The 22,686-nt window shown below is 30.1% G+C and overlaps 1 protein-coding gene across 1 annotated transcript; it reads left to right on the forward strand.

Moving 5' to 3' along the window:
- The first annotated feature begins 4,256 nt into the window (after positions 1 to 4,256).
- LOC129959102 (alpha-crystallin A chain-like) lies at positions 4,257 to 4,781 on the forward strand. The gene has a single exon (XM_056071919.1). The coding sequence runs from the start codon at positions 4,257 to 4,259 to the stop codon at positions 4,779 to 4,781; it is 525 nt and encodes a 174-aa protein (XP_055927894.1).
- The last annotated feature ends 17,905 nt before the right edge of the window (positions 4,782 to 22,686 follow it).

A 22,686-nucleotide genomic window follows, 5' to 3' on the forward strand; every position in this document is an offset into this window, starting at 1 on the left:
CGTGAAGTGTCTTGTCGGCAGTAGTGGCTAGGGATTTTTGGGATGGAATTGATGTGTTTATGAACACTTTCCACCAAAGTAACTTCTATTTTGTTATGCTTCTGGTGTTTTCCCCTTTGATCTGTTTTTAGAATATTTGTTTCGTTGTCTATTTTTTCAGTGACTGTTCTGATGAACCTCTCTGTTATGTTGAATGTGTTTTTGAAGAAATACTTACATACTCTGAATCTTTCACCTTTATGGATCACATAATATCCTTGGTTTTTACCTCTAATACGTGTCGCATTCAAAGTGACCCTTTCTACTTTTGGCGCTACTATTTGCATACAATCTTTGACGTATTGACGTTGACGCTGCAAGTCTCCAAGGGCCCAAAAGGTTGTAAACATTTCTTGTCTTTGGCTCTCGTCAATTTTCTCCTTGCAGTTTAACTTACAATTTTGACATGGCGGTAACAGCTTTTTAGCGGCGACAAGCTTGTCAGCAATGTGCTACATAAATATGTACGTGCGATTGAACATACGTGCACAGAGCTATACCTACTAAATTACAAACACACTTAACTAGTGCTGCAGACGCATAAATATGTATGTACTGATGCACATATATACATATATTTAGTATGTTTCACACGCATGTAGAAGTACAAATGCATGTACAACAAAAGTAAAATTAAATAAAAAATATACATAAAATGTGATATTATGAATACCTATACAACGTATGCCCGTATACAGTAAGCTACATACATATATACGTATATACTTTTCTACGTGAAATATTTAATGCATATAAGTATTGAAATTTACATTTATGAATTCGTCTGTTGTACAAACATCGATTTGCAAATAGTTACATATTTCGGTGTAAATAAGTGTAAAGTCTTTAATACGTTATACACATTCTTACATATATATTTGTTGCGTATATAAGTACTACGTTGTTTTACACGCACGTGAATTGAATATTACAGACGTTCGTTCGAAGAGAGAATACACTTCATTCTATTGTAAGTTTATATGTATAAGTATTTAGTACTTTATCTAAATATAACATATAAATACAAGTATGTTTCAAACATATGGACGAATATTTCATATATATCAATGGACGAACAAGCACGAACACACACACACACGAATATGTTCTCAAATACCTATTTAGTACATTGAATTTATTCCATCTATGCATATGCTATTTATAAACACAAATATACATACAGTTTACAAAAATTTACTACAGTATCATTTCAATGAATTCAGCTTTGACCTATAGCACGACCTATTGTATGTTGCATTGTTTTGGACCTACTGTCGATAATTTGAAAATTATTGACTAAAATTGCATCAGGAATTAAGAAAAAAATAAAATTATAGAAAACTGTTTCAATAATCAATAAGCTACAGCATTCCATAATCAGAATACATGATCTCTGTTAGATAGCTACAATGCTGCGAACTGTTCATAGTATTGCTGTATAGAAAATTTAAAAATTATCGGTTGAAAATGCGTCTAATACTTTCCGATTGAAAAATATCGTTAGTTTTGAAGAAGTCCATATTTCAGAAATTCGATACTGTCGATTGTCTATCGTTGTTTAAGGAACAATAGTTGAATGGGACTGTCAGAAATATCATCAATTTTAGAAATATTACCAATTTTATTTTTTCGAAGAGCAGATCACGCAGACGGTTTGCAAAAATTCTTTATTTCAGAGGAAACGAGCAATAGCGGAAAATAAATACTCAAAAGACAATCTTAAACAATTCGGATCCATGAATTCATAACTCTAATTTTAAAAAGCAGTTATTGCCAACTGCAACTGATTTACAGTATTGCTTATATTGTCAATCATTTTGAGTTTTTACTTTGGCTACTTGGCATCTTTGGCACCCTTACACTAGATTTCTTTTCTGAAAGCATTTATGAGAGAATGAGTTTATAAACTAATTTTCAAGTAACATTTTGTTTGTATTTTTCTTTCGATGCATAATTTTTAATGCATTTGCAAATGTGAACTGTATTCATAATTTGGTATCAATATTTAATTACTGGTAGGAGAGCAATATTAGGAGAGAACTAAAGTTTTAAAATTTATTGTAAAATATAATTAGTTATCTAATAATTAGAAAAAAAAACAGGTCATGTGAACAGAAATAATTATTATTAATATTTTAGTATTCATTTTTTTATTTTAAGAAATTATGCTTTTGTCTATTCCCATTGAATTATTTGCAAACTATATAATACATGTTAATTGATATCTAATTGTCAAAAATGTATTTATTCTGAACTTTTTTTTTATAAATATTCATCAACTTTCTAATTTCTAATAATTTACACAATTTATAAAATAAATAAAAAGAGACCCTGATAAAAAGATGTTCACGTCTGATATTATACATCTATTCGGTACAAATTTTGTATTTATTCTGAACTTTTTTTTTATAAATATTCATCAACTTTCTAATTTCTAATAATTTACACAATTTATAAAATAAATAAAAAGAGACCCTGATAAAAAGATGTTCACGTCTGATATTATACATCTATTCGGTACAAATTTTGTATTTATTCTGAACTTTTTTTTTTATAAATATTCATCAACTTTCTAATTTCTAATAATTTACACAATTTATAAAATAAATAAAAAGAGACCCTGATAAAAAGATGTTCACGTCTGATATTATACATCTAGTCGGAACAAATTTTGTATTTATTCTGAACTTTTTTTTTATAAATATTCATCAACTTTCTAATTTCTAATAATTTACACAATTTATAAAATAAATAAAAAGAGACCCTGATAAAAAGATGTTCACGTCTGATATTAAACATCTATTCGGTACAAATTTTGTATATATATATATTGGGTTAGGATAAATTATTTTATACTTTTTAGCTAGTCTTAAAATGTAGTATATTAAAAAAAATATTATTTTTGAATATTATTCTTCATTACAAATTCTGGTTTGCAGATCTTATAAATGCTTCTTATGCTGAAATAAAAATATACTAACATTACAATTTATTTTCGCAATTATTGCTATTTTTTTACACAACTTATAAAATAAATAAAAGAGACCCTGATAAAAAGATGTTCACGTCTGATATTATACATATTGTTACAAACATATAAAGTTGTTTCCCAGCACATTTAGTTGAATCACTGGAAAGACCGTTTTACGATCGGCCTTGTGGGTGCTGACTGCGTCAGTGATCTTAAAGCTTTGTTACAAACTTGGCAACCATTTCGCGATTTGATGACAAAATAGATATTTCTGGAAACATTGAGAATTTTAGCATTTGAGCCATTGGTAATCGAGATAAGCCTGATTGGTTCAAGACCTTCTGACCCGCCTTCGCGAACTATAAAAAGCCTTTAGTCTCAGACCGTAATCAATCGTGATGTGAATCGTAGTCGGGGATCAACGAAGGCGGGATCTTGTATCGAGTCATCGAGAGGATAGCGAAGTAACGGCAGAAAAGTTGGATTAGTCCAGCGAAGTGCAAGCGTTGTGTGAAGCCCAAACTATTGATAAACTGAGCTGTGCGCCGAGTCCAGGTGTTTATTGTGAGAGCAGTATCGATTCATGTGAGGAGTAACCATTCGTATAGTAGCGTATCGGCAGCTGGATACAGCTAAAGCGAGGAGACAGCGGAGAATTACAGCCATTTGGAGAGACCGTAGAATGAAGCTACGAAAATTCTCTCTCATGCTGTGTTTTCACATAACTTGAAATTTGCAATAGCAGATATCATTTTTTATTTTAATAATTGTTTTGAATATCAATATTCTTTTTGCAAACCTTCTCATCTTAAAAAGGAATAACTTTAACAGCTTATATCGCCTGTAGTATGCTGTTGAAATAAGTAAACGTTGGTGTTTCAAAATTTTTGTCATCTATTGCTTGATCATTGATAATAGATAGAAAAAATCAGACAATTTTTTAAAAAATCAGACTTTTATAAGCAGATGAAATCAGCTGCAAGTGATGATAGCAGAATTGAGTAATCTGGCAGCAGAAATCACAACAAAATTTTGTGCGATTTCAGTATTTTGAAAAAAAATTGAATTGAGAATAAAATTTAAAAAATTTGTAGTGGAAAAAAGTAGACTAATTCAAAAACAAATATTTCAAGAAGCTTTGGCTAGTTTTATTTGAAATACTGCTAACAAATATCGACTAAAGATTTTAAAACCGTTCATTATATTGCCACGTTTTTATAAGAAGTCTTTTGGCGGAAAATCAAAGATGTCGAGAAAAGATCTTGCTCGGGAAATTGTGCCACGAATTTTGGAAGGCAACTGGTGGGATATATTTGACTATCCTGAACGTATCATGGACCAATTATTCGGCGTTAACTTATTCGAAGATGACCTGCTCCCAGTAGGGGGTCAAAACGGAAGATGCCGAAGGCAAATCAATATTGCTGATTCAGGAAAATCTGAAGTTAAAAACGATAAAGACAAGTTTCAAATAGATTTGAATGTCAGCCAGTTCAAACCAGAAGAGTTAGAGGTGAAGATTGCTGATAAATATGTTGTGATCCACGGCAAGCAAGAAGAAAAAAGCGATGAACATGGATTTGTGGCCAGAGAGTTCACCCGTCGGTATATGTTGCCAGACACTTGCGATGCTGAGACTGTCAATTGTTCGCTCAGTCCAAATGGAATGCTCACAATATTAGCACCAAAGAAAGCGAACAAACCGCCATTAAGGGAACGCAAGATTCCTCTCAGTATTAAAGAAAAGAAAGCGATGGGAGATGCGAAGTAATCTTTAAATTTTGAAAGTAAAATTGAATGTTTGGGATACTAAAAATGATATATGAAGTTTTTGTGCATTTTATAAAGCTTTAAAACTATGTCATGTATTGAAATAAATTAATTAAATTAATTATTTGAAATATTATAGAAATATTAGTTTTGTTGCATATATTTCATTGAGTAATTGGAATCAGATTCAGTACAACACTGTTGGACATTTTTTTTTCTTGTTTGACGATAAAAGAAAATAATTGAAAAATCATATCGAAAAAATGCCAAAAGAATGGCGAAATAAAAACATACAGACTAGGGTTGAAATCAATTTTTATATGCCACTTCACCGAAATGCCGGTATTGCAAAATCGTCGAAGTAGTTGGTATGCAAGGCGAAACACAGTAGTTAACAAATCAGCTGCAGAATCGCTAAAAGGCTGACAATTTTGCTTGCTTCCTTGGTAAATATTTACAGTTGCGTGCACCTTGATTTTTTTGGTGATTTTTTTTGACGCCAAGATCAGCGTCAAGGGGATTTTGGGTCAGAAACCCTACAGTAATAACAATGAAAACAAAACATTATGGAAACCAGAAGTAGTGCTTCATCGATGAAATTTGTCGCCAATCGAAGGGGCACACAAATCTACACTACAACCGTTCCATATTGGCGGCAAACTCACGAGACGCATTAAAGTAAATTTCAGTCCAAAATATATTTATAAAGATGGCAAGGAGATGGAGGAAATATATTTCATCTGAACCAGAAACATTATAAATTAATTAGGATTTTCAGAAATTTAATTTAAGATTTAAAGGGTGCGATTCAGTTTTGACTGTGGCCAAAAAGAGCCAAGAGAAAATTTCGCCAAATTATAAAAATATATTTAAGTCCATTATGATTTATTATGAAAACTTTTGAACGTACGAATCTTATGCTATATTGTTTGAAGATTGAAATCGCTAATTTGGCGAAATTTTTTCTTGGTGCTTTTTGGTCGCCGTTACAACCGACAAGTATTTTTTTTTAAATACTGGTATAGAAAAGAAAAGCATATTAATGGCATAATTTGAAACTAAATATGAACGAAATAATTAAAATTCCCACTATAATATTTAATACTCATATGGATGACATTTACAAAAAATTTTGGAAATGACTATTTTTCTTTATTTTAAATTCTATTAAATCGAATCACAAGAGTAAACAAATGAAAGCCCAGATTTTAGTAAAAATTGAGCAACATTATTAATTTTGTAAAAAAAAACCGAATTAATACTTTTTGGAAAACATGAATAAAGCATAAACATACATTGAGATTAATTTAAACTAGAAAAGTAATTTTTTATACAAACGAAAGAATGATGGCGAAAGCTATCAATCATGAATAACTGAGCCAATTTTTGTAAAAAAATGCTAAAAATAATTAAGCATCTGTAAAGTACATTTTACAGATGTTTGCAAAAAACATCTGCATTGGTGAAATTTTAGAGATGTTTGCAGATCTCGCAAAAAATATTTGCAAATAAAAGTTTAGAAAAGTTTTTGTCGGTTTTAATATAGACCAAAAACCGCAAAGAAAAAATTTCGCCAGTTTGGCGATTTTAATCATCAAACTATATAAAATTCGCGCTTTCAAAATGTTTCATAATAAATAATAATGCATTTAAGTTTATTAATAATTAAAATAAAATTAATAATTAAAATTTTTATAATTTGGTGACATTTTTTCTTGGCCCTTTTTGGCCGCAGTTAAAACCAAAATGTACATCAAATAATATTATAAGAAAGGAAAAAATATTATATATTACGAAAAATGATCAATATAACACAAATGATGTAATAAGAAAAGTAAGTTTACCAAGAAATCAGTCATTCATTTATTTGTATCATCAATAATAATAAAAAAAGATCAAATATTAAATAGGTGTTTTCAGCATCAGAAAACAGATATAAAACGAATAAAGAAATCGGCCGCTTTATTCTTTAAGGAAATACGTATCAATTTTTACTACACAATTAATATTGTCATTTGTTGGATATACCGAATTTCCATCCATAAACGAAGATATAATTGTTCTCTTCAAAAATATTATTTTCGTTTCAAGGATGTTAATTTTTGGAGCAAATAATTTCTCAACTTGTTATTGTTGTTGCTTATCCTCAAAAGATCTGACATATGTCAGATCAGCTCCAGCAGGTTTTTGACCGCCAATAAATCTATAATAATAAAGGGATGAGATGTTAAGCCTCCTTAGAAAGTCCGATGCAACCCAGAATGTGATTCAGTGAAGCTGGATGGTAACAGCATTTATTACAAGTGGGATGGAGTTTTTTACCACTTTCAAAAGAAAGACACTTAAGGTGGACACTTTTTAGTCTAGCCAGAGAATACCGGGAACCACGGTCACATTTGGTTTCCAGTAGAGTGCCAAGTGATTTTACCGTGTACCATTGGTGCGCAGGTGGAATACGCAATATTAAATTGAGGTTAGATCTTTGATTTGAATATAGTTCTAGATAAGTACGCGATGAGCCAGTGGCCGTTTCATTCTCACAACCCTTTTTGGCCAATCTATCAAAGACCTCATTACCACTAATGTATACGTGTGACGACATCCATTGGAGGTATAAGCCCTGGTTTTGAGAGATCTTCTCCAGTTTCAGAAAAATAGATAAGCTGGTTTCACCTTTTGCAAATTGCCAGCCATTAATATGTTGTAGTAAGCTGCTACTGTCCCCCTCCTTATGGTTTTGTTGATTCCTCAATTTTAACTTTTGCAACAAAATGCATCTTCGATAGGACAACCGTTTCATATTCTTGATAATACGCTTGATTGATCAATGATATTTTTTTCTAGACAATATCTTCCCTTTATCATCGGCCACAAACATTCGTAAATATTTCAAATTTCAAATTCATGATTTCATTTGTTTTTTATGTTTGCAAACAGGATAAGAAAATCTACTAAATATTAAAGTTTTGATAAAATAATTGATTATTCGTGTTCACATTTAACACAGAAGTTATTTGATATCAAAAAATTGATACTTCCTTGTTAGCATATCTTTTAAATAGAAATACTTACTTCTAATTTAAAATTATTATTGATAATTTGATTCTTAAAAATTATTAATGAAGAAGAGGATCATGATGTCTTATAAAAAAACAATTTTATTTTTATTCATCTACTGATCAAAGTATATTCATGTTTGTTGCTGTTTTACAAACGGAAATTTCACGAAAATAACAGTAAATTCGATGTTTTTATGCAAATTTGAGTTCATTAGATATGGTTATGTATTGTACCGATTTCCGGAGAAGGGCTGTTTTACATGCGTTTGATTAAATCGAAACTGTTTCAGTTTTATAAAGGCAGAATTTATCAGTTTCCATGCACAACTTGATGCTCTAGAAACCCCATTTTGTATAGATTTATGTACGCAACCGCACACAGCTTCGTTTTGTCGCACTGTATCTAGAACCAATTCACTGACATTTCACCTAAAACTTGAAATTTTCAGTTTCTAAAATGGAATAATGAAATTTCAAATAATATTTGCTAAATTGAAGAGCACAAGAAAATATAGCGAATTATTCAGAATTGAAATTTCGTGAATATTACAGAAAATATGCATGTCTTAAGGATTGTCTTAGATGCTAATACGGTAAAGAAAATTCCCTGATTGAGCGCAAGATGCAGGCAAGAAATAACCAAATAAATTTCGCGTTATAATTCCGTAAGGAAAATGAAATTTAGATAATATTTTTTGGCATTCTCAACACCACTAATTTCCTTAACTTTAACTTCAACTTTCCAAACTCACAATCTGATTGGTTGAAATTCATGGAACAGCAGATTTTTCAATAAGAGACGTCATTTTGAGTCAAGTTTCTGAAAGTTCGAGTTGCGAAAAAGCAGCGGATATTATTTTCGAGTGACATTACTTTTTTTGAATAAAAATATTTCATTTTATTTCTTATAATATGTTAATAATATTATAATAATATTATTAATATTATAATATGTTAATGTAATCTAATTTAATGTAAAGATACATCGTGTTTTCATGCGATGGCCAAGTCAATCTATTTATTTAAACCATAGAAGATTTTTAATATTGCTAATATGGTCACTATAAGATGTTGTTAGGTTAGCTAATTACGTAATACCTTAAGACAGAAGGACCCTTAAGTAGGGACTGAATAAATTGACCGACTTGGTGTTACATGGATCTCACAACTTTTTATGATAGAAGAACTGAGTTGCGAGATTTGGTTTTTTTACAAGTTATGTTTTTTATTGCATAGATATATACTGTATGCAATTACACAGAGTTTTCCTTTATCGAATTGTATGCAGCCCCAATTTATTGTCCTTTCATAAAAAACTTGAAAATTTTAAATTTTCAAAATATAATAATTAAATCGAATCGTTTCGAATAATTAAATCAAAATATAATAATTAATCGAATCATTAATTAAATCGAAGGGCGTAAGAAAAGATAATGAATCATTCAGAGTTGAAAATTTGGGCATATTACAGAAAAAAAATACTTGAAATATAGATTGTCTTAGATGAAGATAAAGACAGTAAAGAAAATTCCCTGATCGGTACAAATGCAGGCAAGAAATAATTAAATATATTTCGTCCTATAAATCCATAAAGAAAATTAAAAATATAAATAATATTTTTTTGGCATTGATAATACCTCTAGTTTCATTAACTTTAACTTCAACTTTCCAAACTCTCAATCTGATTGGTTGAAATTCATGGAACAGCAGATTTTACAATTAGAGACGCCATTTTGAGTCAAGTTTCTGAAAGTTCGAGTTGCGAAAAAGCAGCGGATATTATTTTCGAGTGACATTACTTTTTTTGAATAAAAATATTTCATTTTATTTCTTTACTTATTTACTCATATACAAATAAACTATGGATTTTTGTGTGTCTTCTTCAGATTTCGTTGCAGGTTTCGAGCCGATGGACTGGGAGGCTGCCTGCACGGAGGAGCCGATGGACTGGGAGTCCGTGGATTGCCAGGAGCCTATGGAATGGGAGGAAGTTCCTCTTCCTCCTCAGGTAAGTTTTCCAGGTACGTCCTTTTCTACACCTCTAGTAGCTAACCCTGAGGCATCTCCTAGACCAACTTTTGCTAGGAGACCTAAGCGCAGAGCGTAAGACCAAAAGATCCATGTATGACAGAATTATGTGTATTAATTGTCGCTCGAATAGACAACCGTTTCGAAAAACATCAAATTTAACTATTTGCAAAAAGTTTTAATACATCTAATGTTTTCAATATTTTATATTATTTGAATCTAGAAACTTTGTATAACATTTGGCGATTACAAAATGTAAAAACAAACCTGCTTTGCATGCTTTTTAACAATATGGTTAAGCTATGCCGTGCTTTACTCAAATTTATTATCACTATTTATCGAAATCATTTCTGCTTACTCTTAACGTTCAATGCATTTTAAAATTGTTTATAAAAAACAATAAATATTTCTACTAATATTATCAATTCTTGCTAATATTCAGAGTTAAAAGTTTTTGTTGTTATTTTCATAAGTTTGGATACACATAAACTTTTTAAAATGTTTTCTTACATTTCCGTTAGATCGCCAACAGAATGTCTCAAGTTCAAATGCTGGCGTGAAATGACTGTTAGTTTTTACGCATTGAAATGTGCCAAGTAGTGTAATTTTATGACATGGATTTGGCGAAGTTTCGCTGCATATGTTTATGTTTTTTGATATATTGATTGGATAACGGCTTTCGCCAAGCATTAATGTTGTTGCAAAACGTAGTTCAAATAGAAAATATTAATGATTAATAAAAAAATTTTGAAATTATAAATAAAATCCGTTATCCAATCAATATGATATATTGATTGGATAACGGCTTTCGCCAAGCATTAATGTTGTTGCAAAACGTAGTTCAAATAGAAAATATTAATGATTAATAAAAAAATTTTGAAATTATAAATAAAATCATTTTTAAAATTTAGCAAGATTACAGTTGGTAGATTGCATACAAATCACATTACATCAATAATAGAAAAAGTATGCTAATTTGAGAGTTGCGACAAAGAAATAGCTTTTTATTCAAGCCAAATTCATATTCTATTACAAGACAGTGCATTGCATCGGGGATATAGCTGAATCGGAAATATTTCACGTTCTTTTAAATTTGAAATACATTTTGAAAGCTCCAAATGGAAATTGGTACACATTGCTTAAAATATGTCTTAAAAAGTGATTGAGGCTTCTTTCTTTCAACCTAAGCGTGAAAAAGATAATTCATTGATTCCATCAGCAATTATTTTATATGTCGTTATCAGTTGTATGTGAAAATAAAAGATGTAAGTATTTAAAAAGTCAATAAAAGCTGTGCCACATCATTCAATGGCCTCCATTATTATAACATCTATTTAGTTTAGGCAAAAACTCATCTTACAAAAATTTAGCATTTCTGATTTCCAAAATTTTGGATATTAAGGAAATAAAAATTAAGAAATTTATATGATTTCTGACACTTTAATTCTGCATTCCAGCATTATATTATATTAAAAATAATTTTGAATAGGAAATCTTTGAGCATACGCTTGAATTTAAGAAGGCGAAAACTTATGAATTGTTTCATTCGTTTACATAATTTTCTTATTTCTACTGAATATTCTGAAATATCACACATAAAGAGAGCTTTATATTAGGGCATTTAAATAAAATGAAAATAATTTATGAATCAATAGATATATAATTCTATATTTTCATTACTTCTCATTTAGCAGGATAGTTCTTATCGCCAAGTAAAAATTTTAGTTTCAAATAACAGGTATTTGTTGTCAGTTAGAGGGTCGCCAAATGGAAATCACGTTTATAAAACGCATCAAACTGATACTTTAAATGTATTCAAAAGCTGCTTGATTTCCGGTACTGGCTGACTGTATTTGGCTCGATTTGTAATACAGTCGAAGTAAGAAGTGCGTACTGAATTTCTCGTTGAGAAAATACTGAAATTTTTCTTTCTGCACGAGTTATTGCCAATACTTTTCTGAGTCCTTCATTTCATTTTCTTTCCGCTTTTTATCGCAAATGAGATACGATAACTATTTTCCCCATACTTATAAGCAATGGCCTATTTCGTCGGTTCATCGTGAAGAAAGCTCATCATCTAATAAAATCAATTTGATCTCTAAAGCATCATTTTGTTTTTTTTTTCGAGAGAAAAAATTATTTTTTACAAGGAGTCCTTTCAAATCTTTTTTAACCGATGAAATCGCTATTGTGAATAAACAGAGGTGCTTCAGGAGGAATGGATTAAATAGGATGACTGCAAAAATGACAAATTACGAAATTAGGAGTTACGCCAACATCTTGCAGAACAATACATTATTAGAAATTAATTTGGCGCATGTACAAATAAGTTGGCTATTGTTGTTGTGAAAAGAGAGTGTGAAACATTTTAATAACTTCAATTCTATGAGTGTGTTTTTAAATTGAGCTCAGTTTAAATTAAAATTATTAATTGTTTTTAAAGATAGATTTAGTACAATTTTCTCTGTTTGATTATTAAAATTTTATTTAAAACTTTTGTGACTCATTAATTTTAAGAATCCTGATGTTTTATTTTGATAATGTTTTGGAATATATATATATTTTGTTATCCTGCGTCGGAGAAATTATTGTTTTAATGAATAGCAATTTTATTTCCGATTTTCTGAAATAGTGAAAAAAAAACCCCAATATTTTCAATTTAGCATTTTTTTTAATTTTGTTGCCATCACATTCCAAGATATCCAATTGATTCTTGAATATATATCGTTCTTTTTTCACCTGTTTGAGTGGAGGTTTATAATACGCCAACGATAAACTGGTTTGTATTATCCTAGATATGAAACTAAGACATTAGAATCTAAGATGGAGTTGGAATTCTTACTTAGACTTTAAAAAATTTCTTCGTAAAATTTAGGTACCGTTTTCCTTGAAAAATTTAATCTTAGCTCATTTTCTGTTTCACACCATCTTTTGAGTTCTAATAGTATAAATGAATTGCAGAAATTTTACATCGTTGACGCAAATTTAAATTTATTTTCTGTTGCTTTTCTAACGATTCAACGACTTATGTAAAACTTTATATATATATATATATATCTTTTCCTGTGAGACTCGCTTTCTTTGAAATTGCGCATAATGATTGAATACATTGTTAACGACTCAGCTGAAAATAGAGAAAAGCATATGGAAAGTCTATTTAAAAATATATTCATCCCTTTCTTTCAAACTATTTAGTCCAGAAATTAAATTGATAAATGGAAAGACCTAAATTCCATCAGGCCTTTTTATTGCATTTCAGTAATGCCTGCTCTAACAATTGGTTGAGAGTTCAAAATAGCTATTCCTTGATATAATGATTAAAGATAAGAGGCCGCAGTTTTACTAATATATTTTGCTGTGAATAGGTGCTTTTCAGTTTTCATTGTGAAAACCAATGCAACAATCTCTTAATTTTCCAAAAGATTCATTTTTGCATATAATTAACGAACTTAACAGATTTATTAAACTTTCTGAAATATAACAGATGCTATGAATTGCAGATGATTGAAATATATGAGGGTTGGAATTTTAATAGAATTGTAACAATATATTTACATTCGAAATTATACGAGCGCTTGATTGGGATACTTATTGTTCTTAACTCTTTTTGACTTTCTTGATACAGAGGAAGCGGTTTACGCTCGAAGGAACAATTCAATGAATCGTTAGGGAATAGGACGAAGTGGGGCTTTAAACTTCAAGAAAACTATTTTAATACTCCTTAAGAGTAGTGCTGCATCCTTTATTAAGCAATTTTTCTCATATCCATGCGTTCTTTCACAAATACATAGTCCTCTGTACAGATTTGGGTCACCTCAGAAATCTTACAGTTTGAATATTCCTTACAACACTTTCGAATATATTTTGATAGACGAACATATTTTCGGGGACAGTACTTGATTGGAAGTAGCTTTTCTCAGAAGCTGATTTTGTATACTGATTGTGTTGTACAACGTACGTATATTTAAAGTAAAAATATTAAATTTGTAACGTTTGAAAAATTTAGTTAAACTATTAAAAAATTCTTAATATAAATTTTCACATTTTTCCATCATTTTAAAAAGATTGTGACTATCTTTTATCAATCGTCAATGCTGCAGCAGCATAATCAAATATTGCTAGAACTTTACTGCGCATAGCTTTCTTTTCAAAAATAAGTAACCCGAATAGTAACAGAAAAATCGGAGAAAAACACAGAAATAGAGCATATTTATATAATTTGAAACAATACATGTGCATACTATAATAATTTATAAAAGTAGAGTCATTGAAATAAAGTCTGATTTAAGTGCTAAAAATGTTACCTTAATTAAAAAATTCAGTATTTCTTCAGTTATTTCTAATCATTATTTCAGTTATTTCTGAAGTTATAAATATCATTAACATCTTAATTATCAGAAGAATACAGATCTAATTTAAGAATATGTTTAGTATAATTCACAAATAATGAATATTTACAATAATGAACTCCAAATGTTATCATATTAATTTTTAAATCTGTTTCAAAGTCATTAACCTTGTAATCGGTCATGTCTGTGCATTCAGCAACAGGTATTTTTACTGTTATAATGTTTTTTTCTCAAAATAAAGAAATAAAATATTTAAATTTAGAAGCAGATATTCTGTTTTGAAACATACAACTTTAGTTGTATGATTGCAGTTTCTCGAATTTAAACTTTTGAAAATTATGAACATGTGAAAATTTTTAGTAGAAAATGGAATCAGATGACCAAAGAGTTTTATAGATTTTTTTCAATTATTTTTAATTGTTAAGACATTTATAATGAAGTTTAAGTAAATATAAAAATAATCACAAGAAAAAATATTTAAAATACTCACCTGAAAAAATAATATCGGAGGTAGCTTTGAATTTCAATTTAGAATAGAGTAATAAAAAAAAAGTCATTTTCAAATAAAAACACTGTAGTAACTGTAGAAAATAACAGAAAACCAAAATATTTTATCCTTCAGTAAGGAAATATTTATGGAAAATAAAAGTAAGGCAGAATTTTTGAATCATTCAAACACTGAAATTTATTTATTAATTGTCAAATTACAAACCAAATAATATAAAAAATAACAAGTAAAAGAAGCAGATATTCATTGCTGTTATACATTTTCTTTATGGACGGTAGGAAAAAAAAGGGAGAAAATATTTTAAGAATGCCTTCTTCTTTATTAATTAGTTTATTATTGGAGTAGATAAAATGAGCTTCTAAAATAACGTGAAATTAAAAAAAAATTATCAAATTCTTACTCAGTGTGAAAGAAAAATGATAAGAAACATGAGAAACTGTTTTAAATGTGTTCATACGTATGTAATTATTGAAAATGTATATTTCTTTAAATTCAAGATATTTAAAAGACATTTCACTTATGCGCAAATACTTATTATTGTAGCATTATGCATTTGTATGAAATGTGAGAATATGATTTCTTGATTATGAAGGAGTGCTTCTAGTAATAGCCATGTTTGCGCACAAGGACTCATTTCAAATCATGATAGGTTCATTCAAAGGATTTGAAGATACAATACACGATGTGTTAACCTAATACAAGACAAAGAAATGAAAACAACAGAAGGAAATCGTGGAAATAGTACAATAAAAGAAACAAATGGTTATAATCATCTCAATTTAAGAGTAAAATACTTAACTACTTCATATTTAACCCTTTAGCAGAACATAGATAATCATTGAAATATAATGTCAAGGTACCATTACAAAAACTATTTATTTAAAGCCTTCAATAGTTGAATTTATATTTTCAATGACGAAGAGCGCAGCCATCCATGTCACCATTTAGGAAATTTTTAGTTTGATGAATTTTAAATTCAGCTTTTGATAGCATAAATTAACATCTATGATCATTTAAGGGAAGAATAATATGGATAGTTCAAAATAGTTAGTTCATTTATTATTTCATTAATCGCACATTATTTTGCAACACGGAAGTAAATATTGAAATTAAATCTAAAACTAAAAATTCTTATCTTATTTCAACTATTCTAACCAGCATCTGAAACTAAATATTTTAAAAATGAAACATACAATTGATGGAAAACCATTTTTTTTTTTAATAGAAAGAAGGTTTTATCAACAATACGCAGAAATGTAGGGGGAAAATCCTATTTCGTTCAGAACTGATACAGCATGCAAAAATGTTTTTTTAAAAGTTTAATTAAGAGTTTATTTTATTTAAGGAGTTACACGCGTATTAGTTCATAGAATACACTGAAGGAAAGCGCAGTGACAAAATTTTCTCAGGAAAATCTAGTTCCTACTGAATCGCCAAGCCTCATTTAGATATATCAAATGTCGCATTCAAGAGATTAGCCATCTCTATGACAAATGCATGTAGTAAATGGAAGCAGGAAATATCATCTTTTCTGTTACATATCTTTGAAAAAGCAAGACTTTTAATCTTATTGACATAAAAAAAATTTCAAATAATTTTCTTTTGTTGTTTCATTTGAAAAAAAATAATTTTTGGTGCTTTAAAGTAAGCATATTAAAGACTGAAGCTTGACTTTTGAGTTTAATTAAATTAGAATATTCGCACATAATTGCAATGATATTTGTGTCTGTTTTTTTTTAATTAAGCATGGAAAAGATAAGAAGCGTTGTTCATGAATTTATTAAAATCGAAAGAGCAAGTAAGTGTGAATTCTGAATTAAAAGATACATATGAAAGATCATCAGTAAGTTTAGTTCGTGACATAAATCAGGTACTTACTGTCTTATTAATACATTCATGTGTTTAAAGAAAAACTCTGCGGTTCTGTATATTGCCTTTAATGCAGGATCATCAACATTAAATCAGAACTATTATGGCGAAATTGTGGAAAGATTATACTATTTTTTCGGCACTGCAAATTATTTTTGACATATTCATTGATTATTTTGTAGAATATATCTTAGAATTTAATATTAAAACTATTTATACTACTGTAAATGAAACGTTATCGAAGTAACTACAAAAGACTAGACTGTTTATTAAAGACATTGCACATTTAAAATGCCATTGCTAGGAGAATTATAAACAGTAAAAATAAAAGCATATATTTTTTTAATCCAGCATTTGTAAAAATTAAATGTAATATTATTATGAAATGTTTTCATCATATCATAGCATTATAACGTATTTCCATCCCAAGAAATAATTTGATAAATTACTACCAATTATAAATCAATTGAGAGCGAAACAATAATGACTTCAGAAATATATAGAAAATTAGCTAGATAGGTTTTCGTATTAAGGTGGCATATATTATTTGAAGAATCTCAGCGCAATTTAGCAGCATCTCCCAAAGGCACGTTTCAAAGCTTTTTTGCTATTAAGAGCGATAGTAATATCTGAATTTCCCGATTATGAGTCTTCAAATAAAAGTGGCCGCGCTGGTCCACTCCCATTCACCAGCCACCTTTAGCGCCCCACCAGTGGCCGAGCGCCGAAGCTCTTTGAACTGGGAGGCAGAATCCGCCGCTGTAAAAAGCGACTCTCTGCCGGACTGGCTGCGTGGGGTTTGCCTGGTTTCCCCATGCTTTGCACGAATGTGGGCCAGTTTCCTTTCAAAGCCCTTCCAGGGAGGCACTTAGCGCACTCCAATACCCTGTATTCGGCATCACTTCATTCCAAATTGATTGTTGAAGATACCAGTTAGTTAAGTATCATTCACACAACAACAATTCCTACGTTTCGGCTAATTAAAAGATTTAGAGATATAATTACATATTTAAGTCTGCAGGAGTGCGCTAAGTTGTTGTGGACGCGTTGATCCACCCCCTCTACCGTCAACGCACGACACTTTAATTTACTCATACCCCGAATCTGTGACCAGCAGATGGAACCCATTTCTTAGGCGTGTGCGAGGGAGGTCGAGGTTCTTTCGACCTCCCGGGGCTGTCCCGGAATGTAGTTATCGGAGTGCAGGAGGACAGCCCTCGAGGGACTCTGGTAGCCGACCTCCAAGTGGTGTTCCTCGGGCAACGCTGCTACGAAACTGAGCAGCGGCTGACGGGCTACTGATATTCTAAAAATTAATAAACACTAAGACAATATAAACGTCCCTTTAAAGATCGTCTTGATTTTTATAATTTAAAATTGAAAAAAAAATTCCCCTCAGTCATTAAGAATCAAGATTTAATAATCTTCTTGAGGTCTATTAAGAACACTCTGAGTTTTGTCGGTCCTTTTAAAAATATCCTGTATATCAAATGAAACAATTATTTGCTTAGATGTGTTCGATATAACTTGACACCCCTTTGCAAATTCAAAAGAAATTTCTTACGAATGTTTTGTAACGATTACATGCACAATACAAAGTTTCCATGAACACATTTAAACAGATGAGATGAGAGTTAATATATTTCAGATTTGCTATTTTCTTTTCATTTTATACCATTCTAACATTGTAAAAATTATTCATATTGTAACATCAATTTCACTAAAGTAGCATTTTTCCATAATTTTTAAAAAAATGCGTAAATTTAATCTAAACATCATTTTTAAAATTCTTTTTTTTTTGTTATGCAATACTAAATCTTATGAGATAATCAAATATATCTATCATTTGCATACGTTTATAAATGTAAAACTTAAGTTGTTCTCTCTATTTCTACTTTTATTATTTAAAATAAAATGATTAAAACTCGTGATCCAAAATTCGTGATTAAACAATATACCACTAATCTGTGTCTAGATTTCATGTGCCTCTTTCCAATTTTGCATAGAAAAGGTGGAATTTATTAAAAAAAAAAAAAAAAAATAAAGATAGTAATCAAAACAAAAAAACACATTGCAATAATTTGTGCAAAAAAAAAGTGTAAACATGACTATATATAAAACTGACACTAAGGAATAAAAACGAAAATTCTCGATGTTTATAGTACAAGAAAACTGAATGAATGAACACTGTAATTTTTATGTTTATTTACTAGTCGTCTCAGGCTACCACTTGATTTTCTAGAAATAATAACTACAATCGATATTAGATAAATCGTTTAGATTTAATTTCCAAATTTTCTGATATTAAATCCTTGTTTTTTAATTGATTTACTTCATTTCTGTTTATTAAGTAGAAGTATTTTTATAATGGGGGAAAACTTCATATCGCTCAAATGAAGTTATATCATATCGCTACAAAAACCTAAATATCTGCATTATCATTTTTCTTAATTTCACAAAATTGTAACTTCAGGCGGTCACCAAAGGCAGCTAGTGTACAATATGAGCGATAAAGTGAAGAATTGTATTATCTATTTATAAGGAAAAACACGAAAGGCTGCATAATGCATCGAATACTAAGATAAGGAAGAAAGTATTATAAGAATGAAATATCAGAGAAGGATCGAGACTGAATTATGAATAATATGAGGAGATATTGAAATATCGAACGGGAAAATTTTATATGATAATCGGAATAATTGAACATTATCAATTACTAATTTAATCATGTTTCTTTTCTTTGAATCTTTTTCTTGATTTTAAAGACACTTTTATATGAAAGATTTACCAGTGAAAGTAAGAACCTTTTAGAGTTCCACGAAAGAGTGAAAGGGCGAGATATTGCATAGTGGATAGGGTTGTCCATTGCACCACAGAAATAAAATTGACCATCTGATAAAGAAAATTGATGAAGAAAAGAAAAACCGCATCCTGTGGCATTCGCGATTTCTTAACAGCCCGAAGAGAATGGCTTAATTTGACAGTTTTGAGGACTTTATTTACAGATCGATCAATGTTTGATCTACCTCTAATGTTTTGTTAATTTCCGTAAAAATATTAATTGTAGGTGCTAATTGTAAGTCTGTGTGGAGGTTTTAGAGCTTCTTCTGAAAGTGCTTCTTCGGTGAGACTGCCGACTTCTTCTTTACCCCGAGAACCAATACGTGGTTTGATTCAATTTAAGAGACTGATTAAAGTTTGGTTAAAAAGGTAAATAAAGAGTTAGGGAATCTGTTTTATAGAGAGGAATAGAGATAAGGGAATTTGTTTTGGACAATATACTAAAGAGACTGTCCAAATTTTCAACATTCATTTCTCTTACTTGCTCGAATATTTCCTTCTTGAAATCCTTATGATTCAGTCTGAAGTTGTCTCTGGAATTTTTCCATTCTCTCTTTCTATTTCTTTCTATTTTAGCATTTTTATGCCATCTTTAAATGCAAAACAGTAGCCTCCTATTCCCAGTTTTGTTTTAAAAATGCATGTATACAATGTCACAGATTTATCTTTCTCGAAGGGCTCTTGTGTTATGTTTTCCTGCTTCTAATAAAGATGAATGTGTGTTTGTTGATCAGGTCGTTTAATTTACATCTACCGAATTCGGCACATACGGACTTTGGAGAGTAGAAATATGCAAATCAAAGCGTGTGTTTTTACTTATGTTCTGAGCATGATAATGTGACGAAATTATAGATATGAAAGCATATCCAAACAATTTAAATAAAAATAAGCTTAAATAATATCCGTGGGGAAATAGCTGGCCGGCAAATGCGATTCGTTTTGAATAATGAAGGTTGGATTTTGATTGTTCTTCACATCTTTAAAGTTGATAGATAAAACCTTCAAATTCTGTACAATTTAAATAAATTTCTTCACTTGAAAGCTCTCTGACATTTGTGTCTGGAAAATCCTCCTGTCTTACTAATTGATTAAAACATTCTAGGTGTGAGAAAATCTCCAGGAAATAATAAGTAATTTAAAAATCCAGATAAAATAGCAAAGCAATCAACAATCGAGCAAGGAAATGGAATTCTGTTTGTCGGGATAAAATAAATGAAATCTTCTAAGCAGTTCATTTTATAAGAAACTGGAGAAATGCTGATTAAAATAATTAATCGAAAAAAATAAAAAGAATTGATTTTGCAACGAATGTATAATTATAAGATATGGCAGAAAACAGGATAACATTTATTGATATTCTTTAACAACAAGACTGTCTCTAAACAAAACACCTAAGGTATAAAGATTGCTTGACCAAAATATACTGATTAGAAACAATTGAATCGGGAATGTAAGCAGCTTATCATACGAAAGGCAAAAAAAGAAGATTATGTTAATAGTGCATTTTGATTTATAATGCTACATACTGGAATTGAAAATTAAAAATGTTGTATACAAAAAGTAACAAATTTATTAAATGTTTCATTCTTTCTTTTAGAAGAGATGGCTAATATGAGCGCATTTTTCCCCTCTTAAGGAATGTAAATATTGACTTTTTCGCAAAGAGTAATGTCTAGAATAATACGCAAAACCGTTTAATTCTTACGAAAAGTAAACGAATTTCCTATATTGAAGTAGAAATGTGCTATTAGATGAAGTAAATCAAAACTATTTTGTTAATCCAAAGAATGTAAAAAAATGAAAGATATCCTGGCGTGGTAGATTGAGATCCAAATGAAATGTTAAGCCATCACGTTTTTTGGTAATTCAACCGTTTTACTATTCGGTAACAGTTCAATCAATACTTGTAAGAAATTATCGGCTTATAATGCTTAGCTTGTCGTCTGGTAATTTCACCTCCATTGCAGGGAGGAGAGAAGGGGGGGGGCGGGGGTCAAAGATCAAAAGATTATTAACGTTATATTTATAAGGCAGTGCCCAGATAGGTGGGGAGGCAGAGAGGTGTCCAAATACTTCTGTCCGAAGAAACTGCAAATTGTTGTCTTCCATTTCAATCGAACTTAACATCATGTAGTAAGAGGTCACCTTTTCTTGTCTTCTTAAAAAGAGAAAAAACAGCATTTAATTTCTATAATTTAGATTTTCGTGGATTGTATTTTCTGAATAATAAATTCCAGATGCGAAAAAGAAACTTCAAAATTTTAGTAATGTGGCACGAAAATCCGTCGTTGTTTTTGTAATTTCTTTATTTTTTTACCCGTGGCATTTCTAGTTTGCGTACACAAAACTCGCTTAACATTAGAACTTCGAAGGAATCTGATTCTGAATTTGAACCCTTCGAAGCCAAAATTGTTATATTACCTCCAGGCCATGACATCTTCGTATCTAAATTTCAGAATATAGTTATTAAGGCATTTTTCATTTTCAAATCTATTGAGAGGTCAATGTAACACAAATTCTCTTAGCTGTTAAATGACTGATTACCAAGTCAATTTCTTGTTTGCTTGGTTGTCTGTTTTAATGGCATAAGAGTCAGAATAGGCTATACTGCGGCAGACGTATGGTTAATAAAAGGTTTTTCTAATATAATTTAAAAATCTTTAATAAGAAAAAAAGATGCATTGAATGTCTGCGTTAAAACTGTAAAAGGAAACGGTGGAATATTAAACAAGTTTATATGGAATGATAAAAACCAATTTCTTTATAAGCTTAAAAAGATTTTTGTGAGGATTTCTCCCCACCAGCTTTGACGTGCCCAGGGATGATGAGTTAAAAAAACGAAAACAATGAAAATTCAAATCAAGACATTCAATAAAATTATGACGATACGTTAAAATCACTTGGTATTTCGAACATATTGAAGCTCGATCACCAAATAGAAGATATTTGTGCATTATACGAGTATGACCAATGCGGAGTCTAGTCAATTTGACATCGAGCTCACGCCTTGGATGACAAGACCAAGATGTAATTGGTGGTTTTATACTACGAAAGTTATTATTTTTCTGTGGATTCCATGATTGTTGCCGTAACGAATGGAATTTTCTTGAGTAAAAGTTCTTCGCGTTGGATAAAGGTATTTCATGCTGCATTAACAAAGGTGCGGTTTCAGCAGAGTTATCCGTCAGGTCATTTCCAATTATTCCCACATGACTTTGGACCCAATAGAATAATATTTCATTATATCTATTC

This window comes from Argiope bruennichi, chromosome 2, assembly GCF_947563725.1.
Source record: "Argiope bruennichi chromosome 2, qqArgBrue1.1, whole genome shotgun sequence".
NCBI lineage: Eukaryota > Metazoa > Arthropoda > Arachnida > Araneae > Araneidae > Argiope > Argiope bruennichi.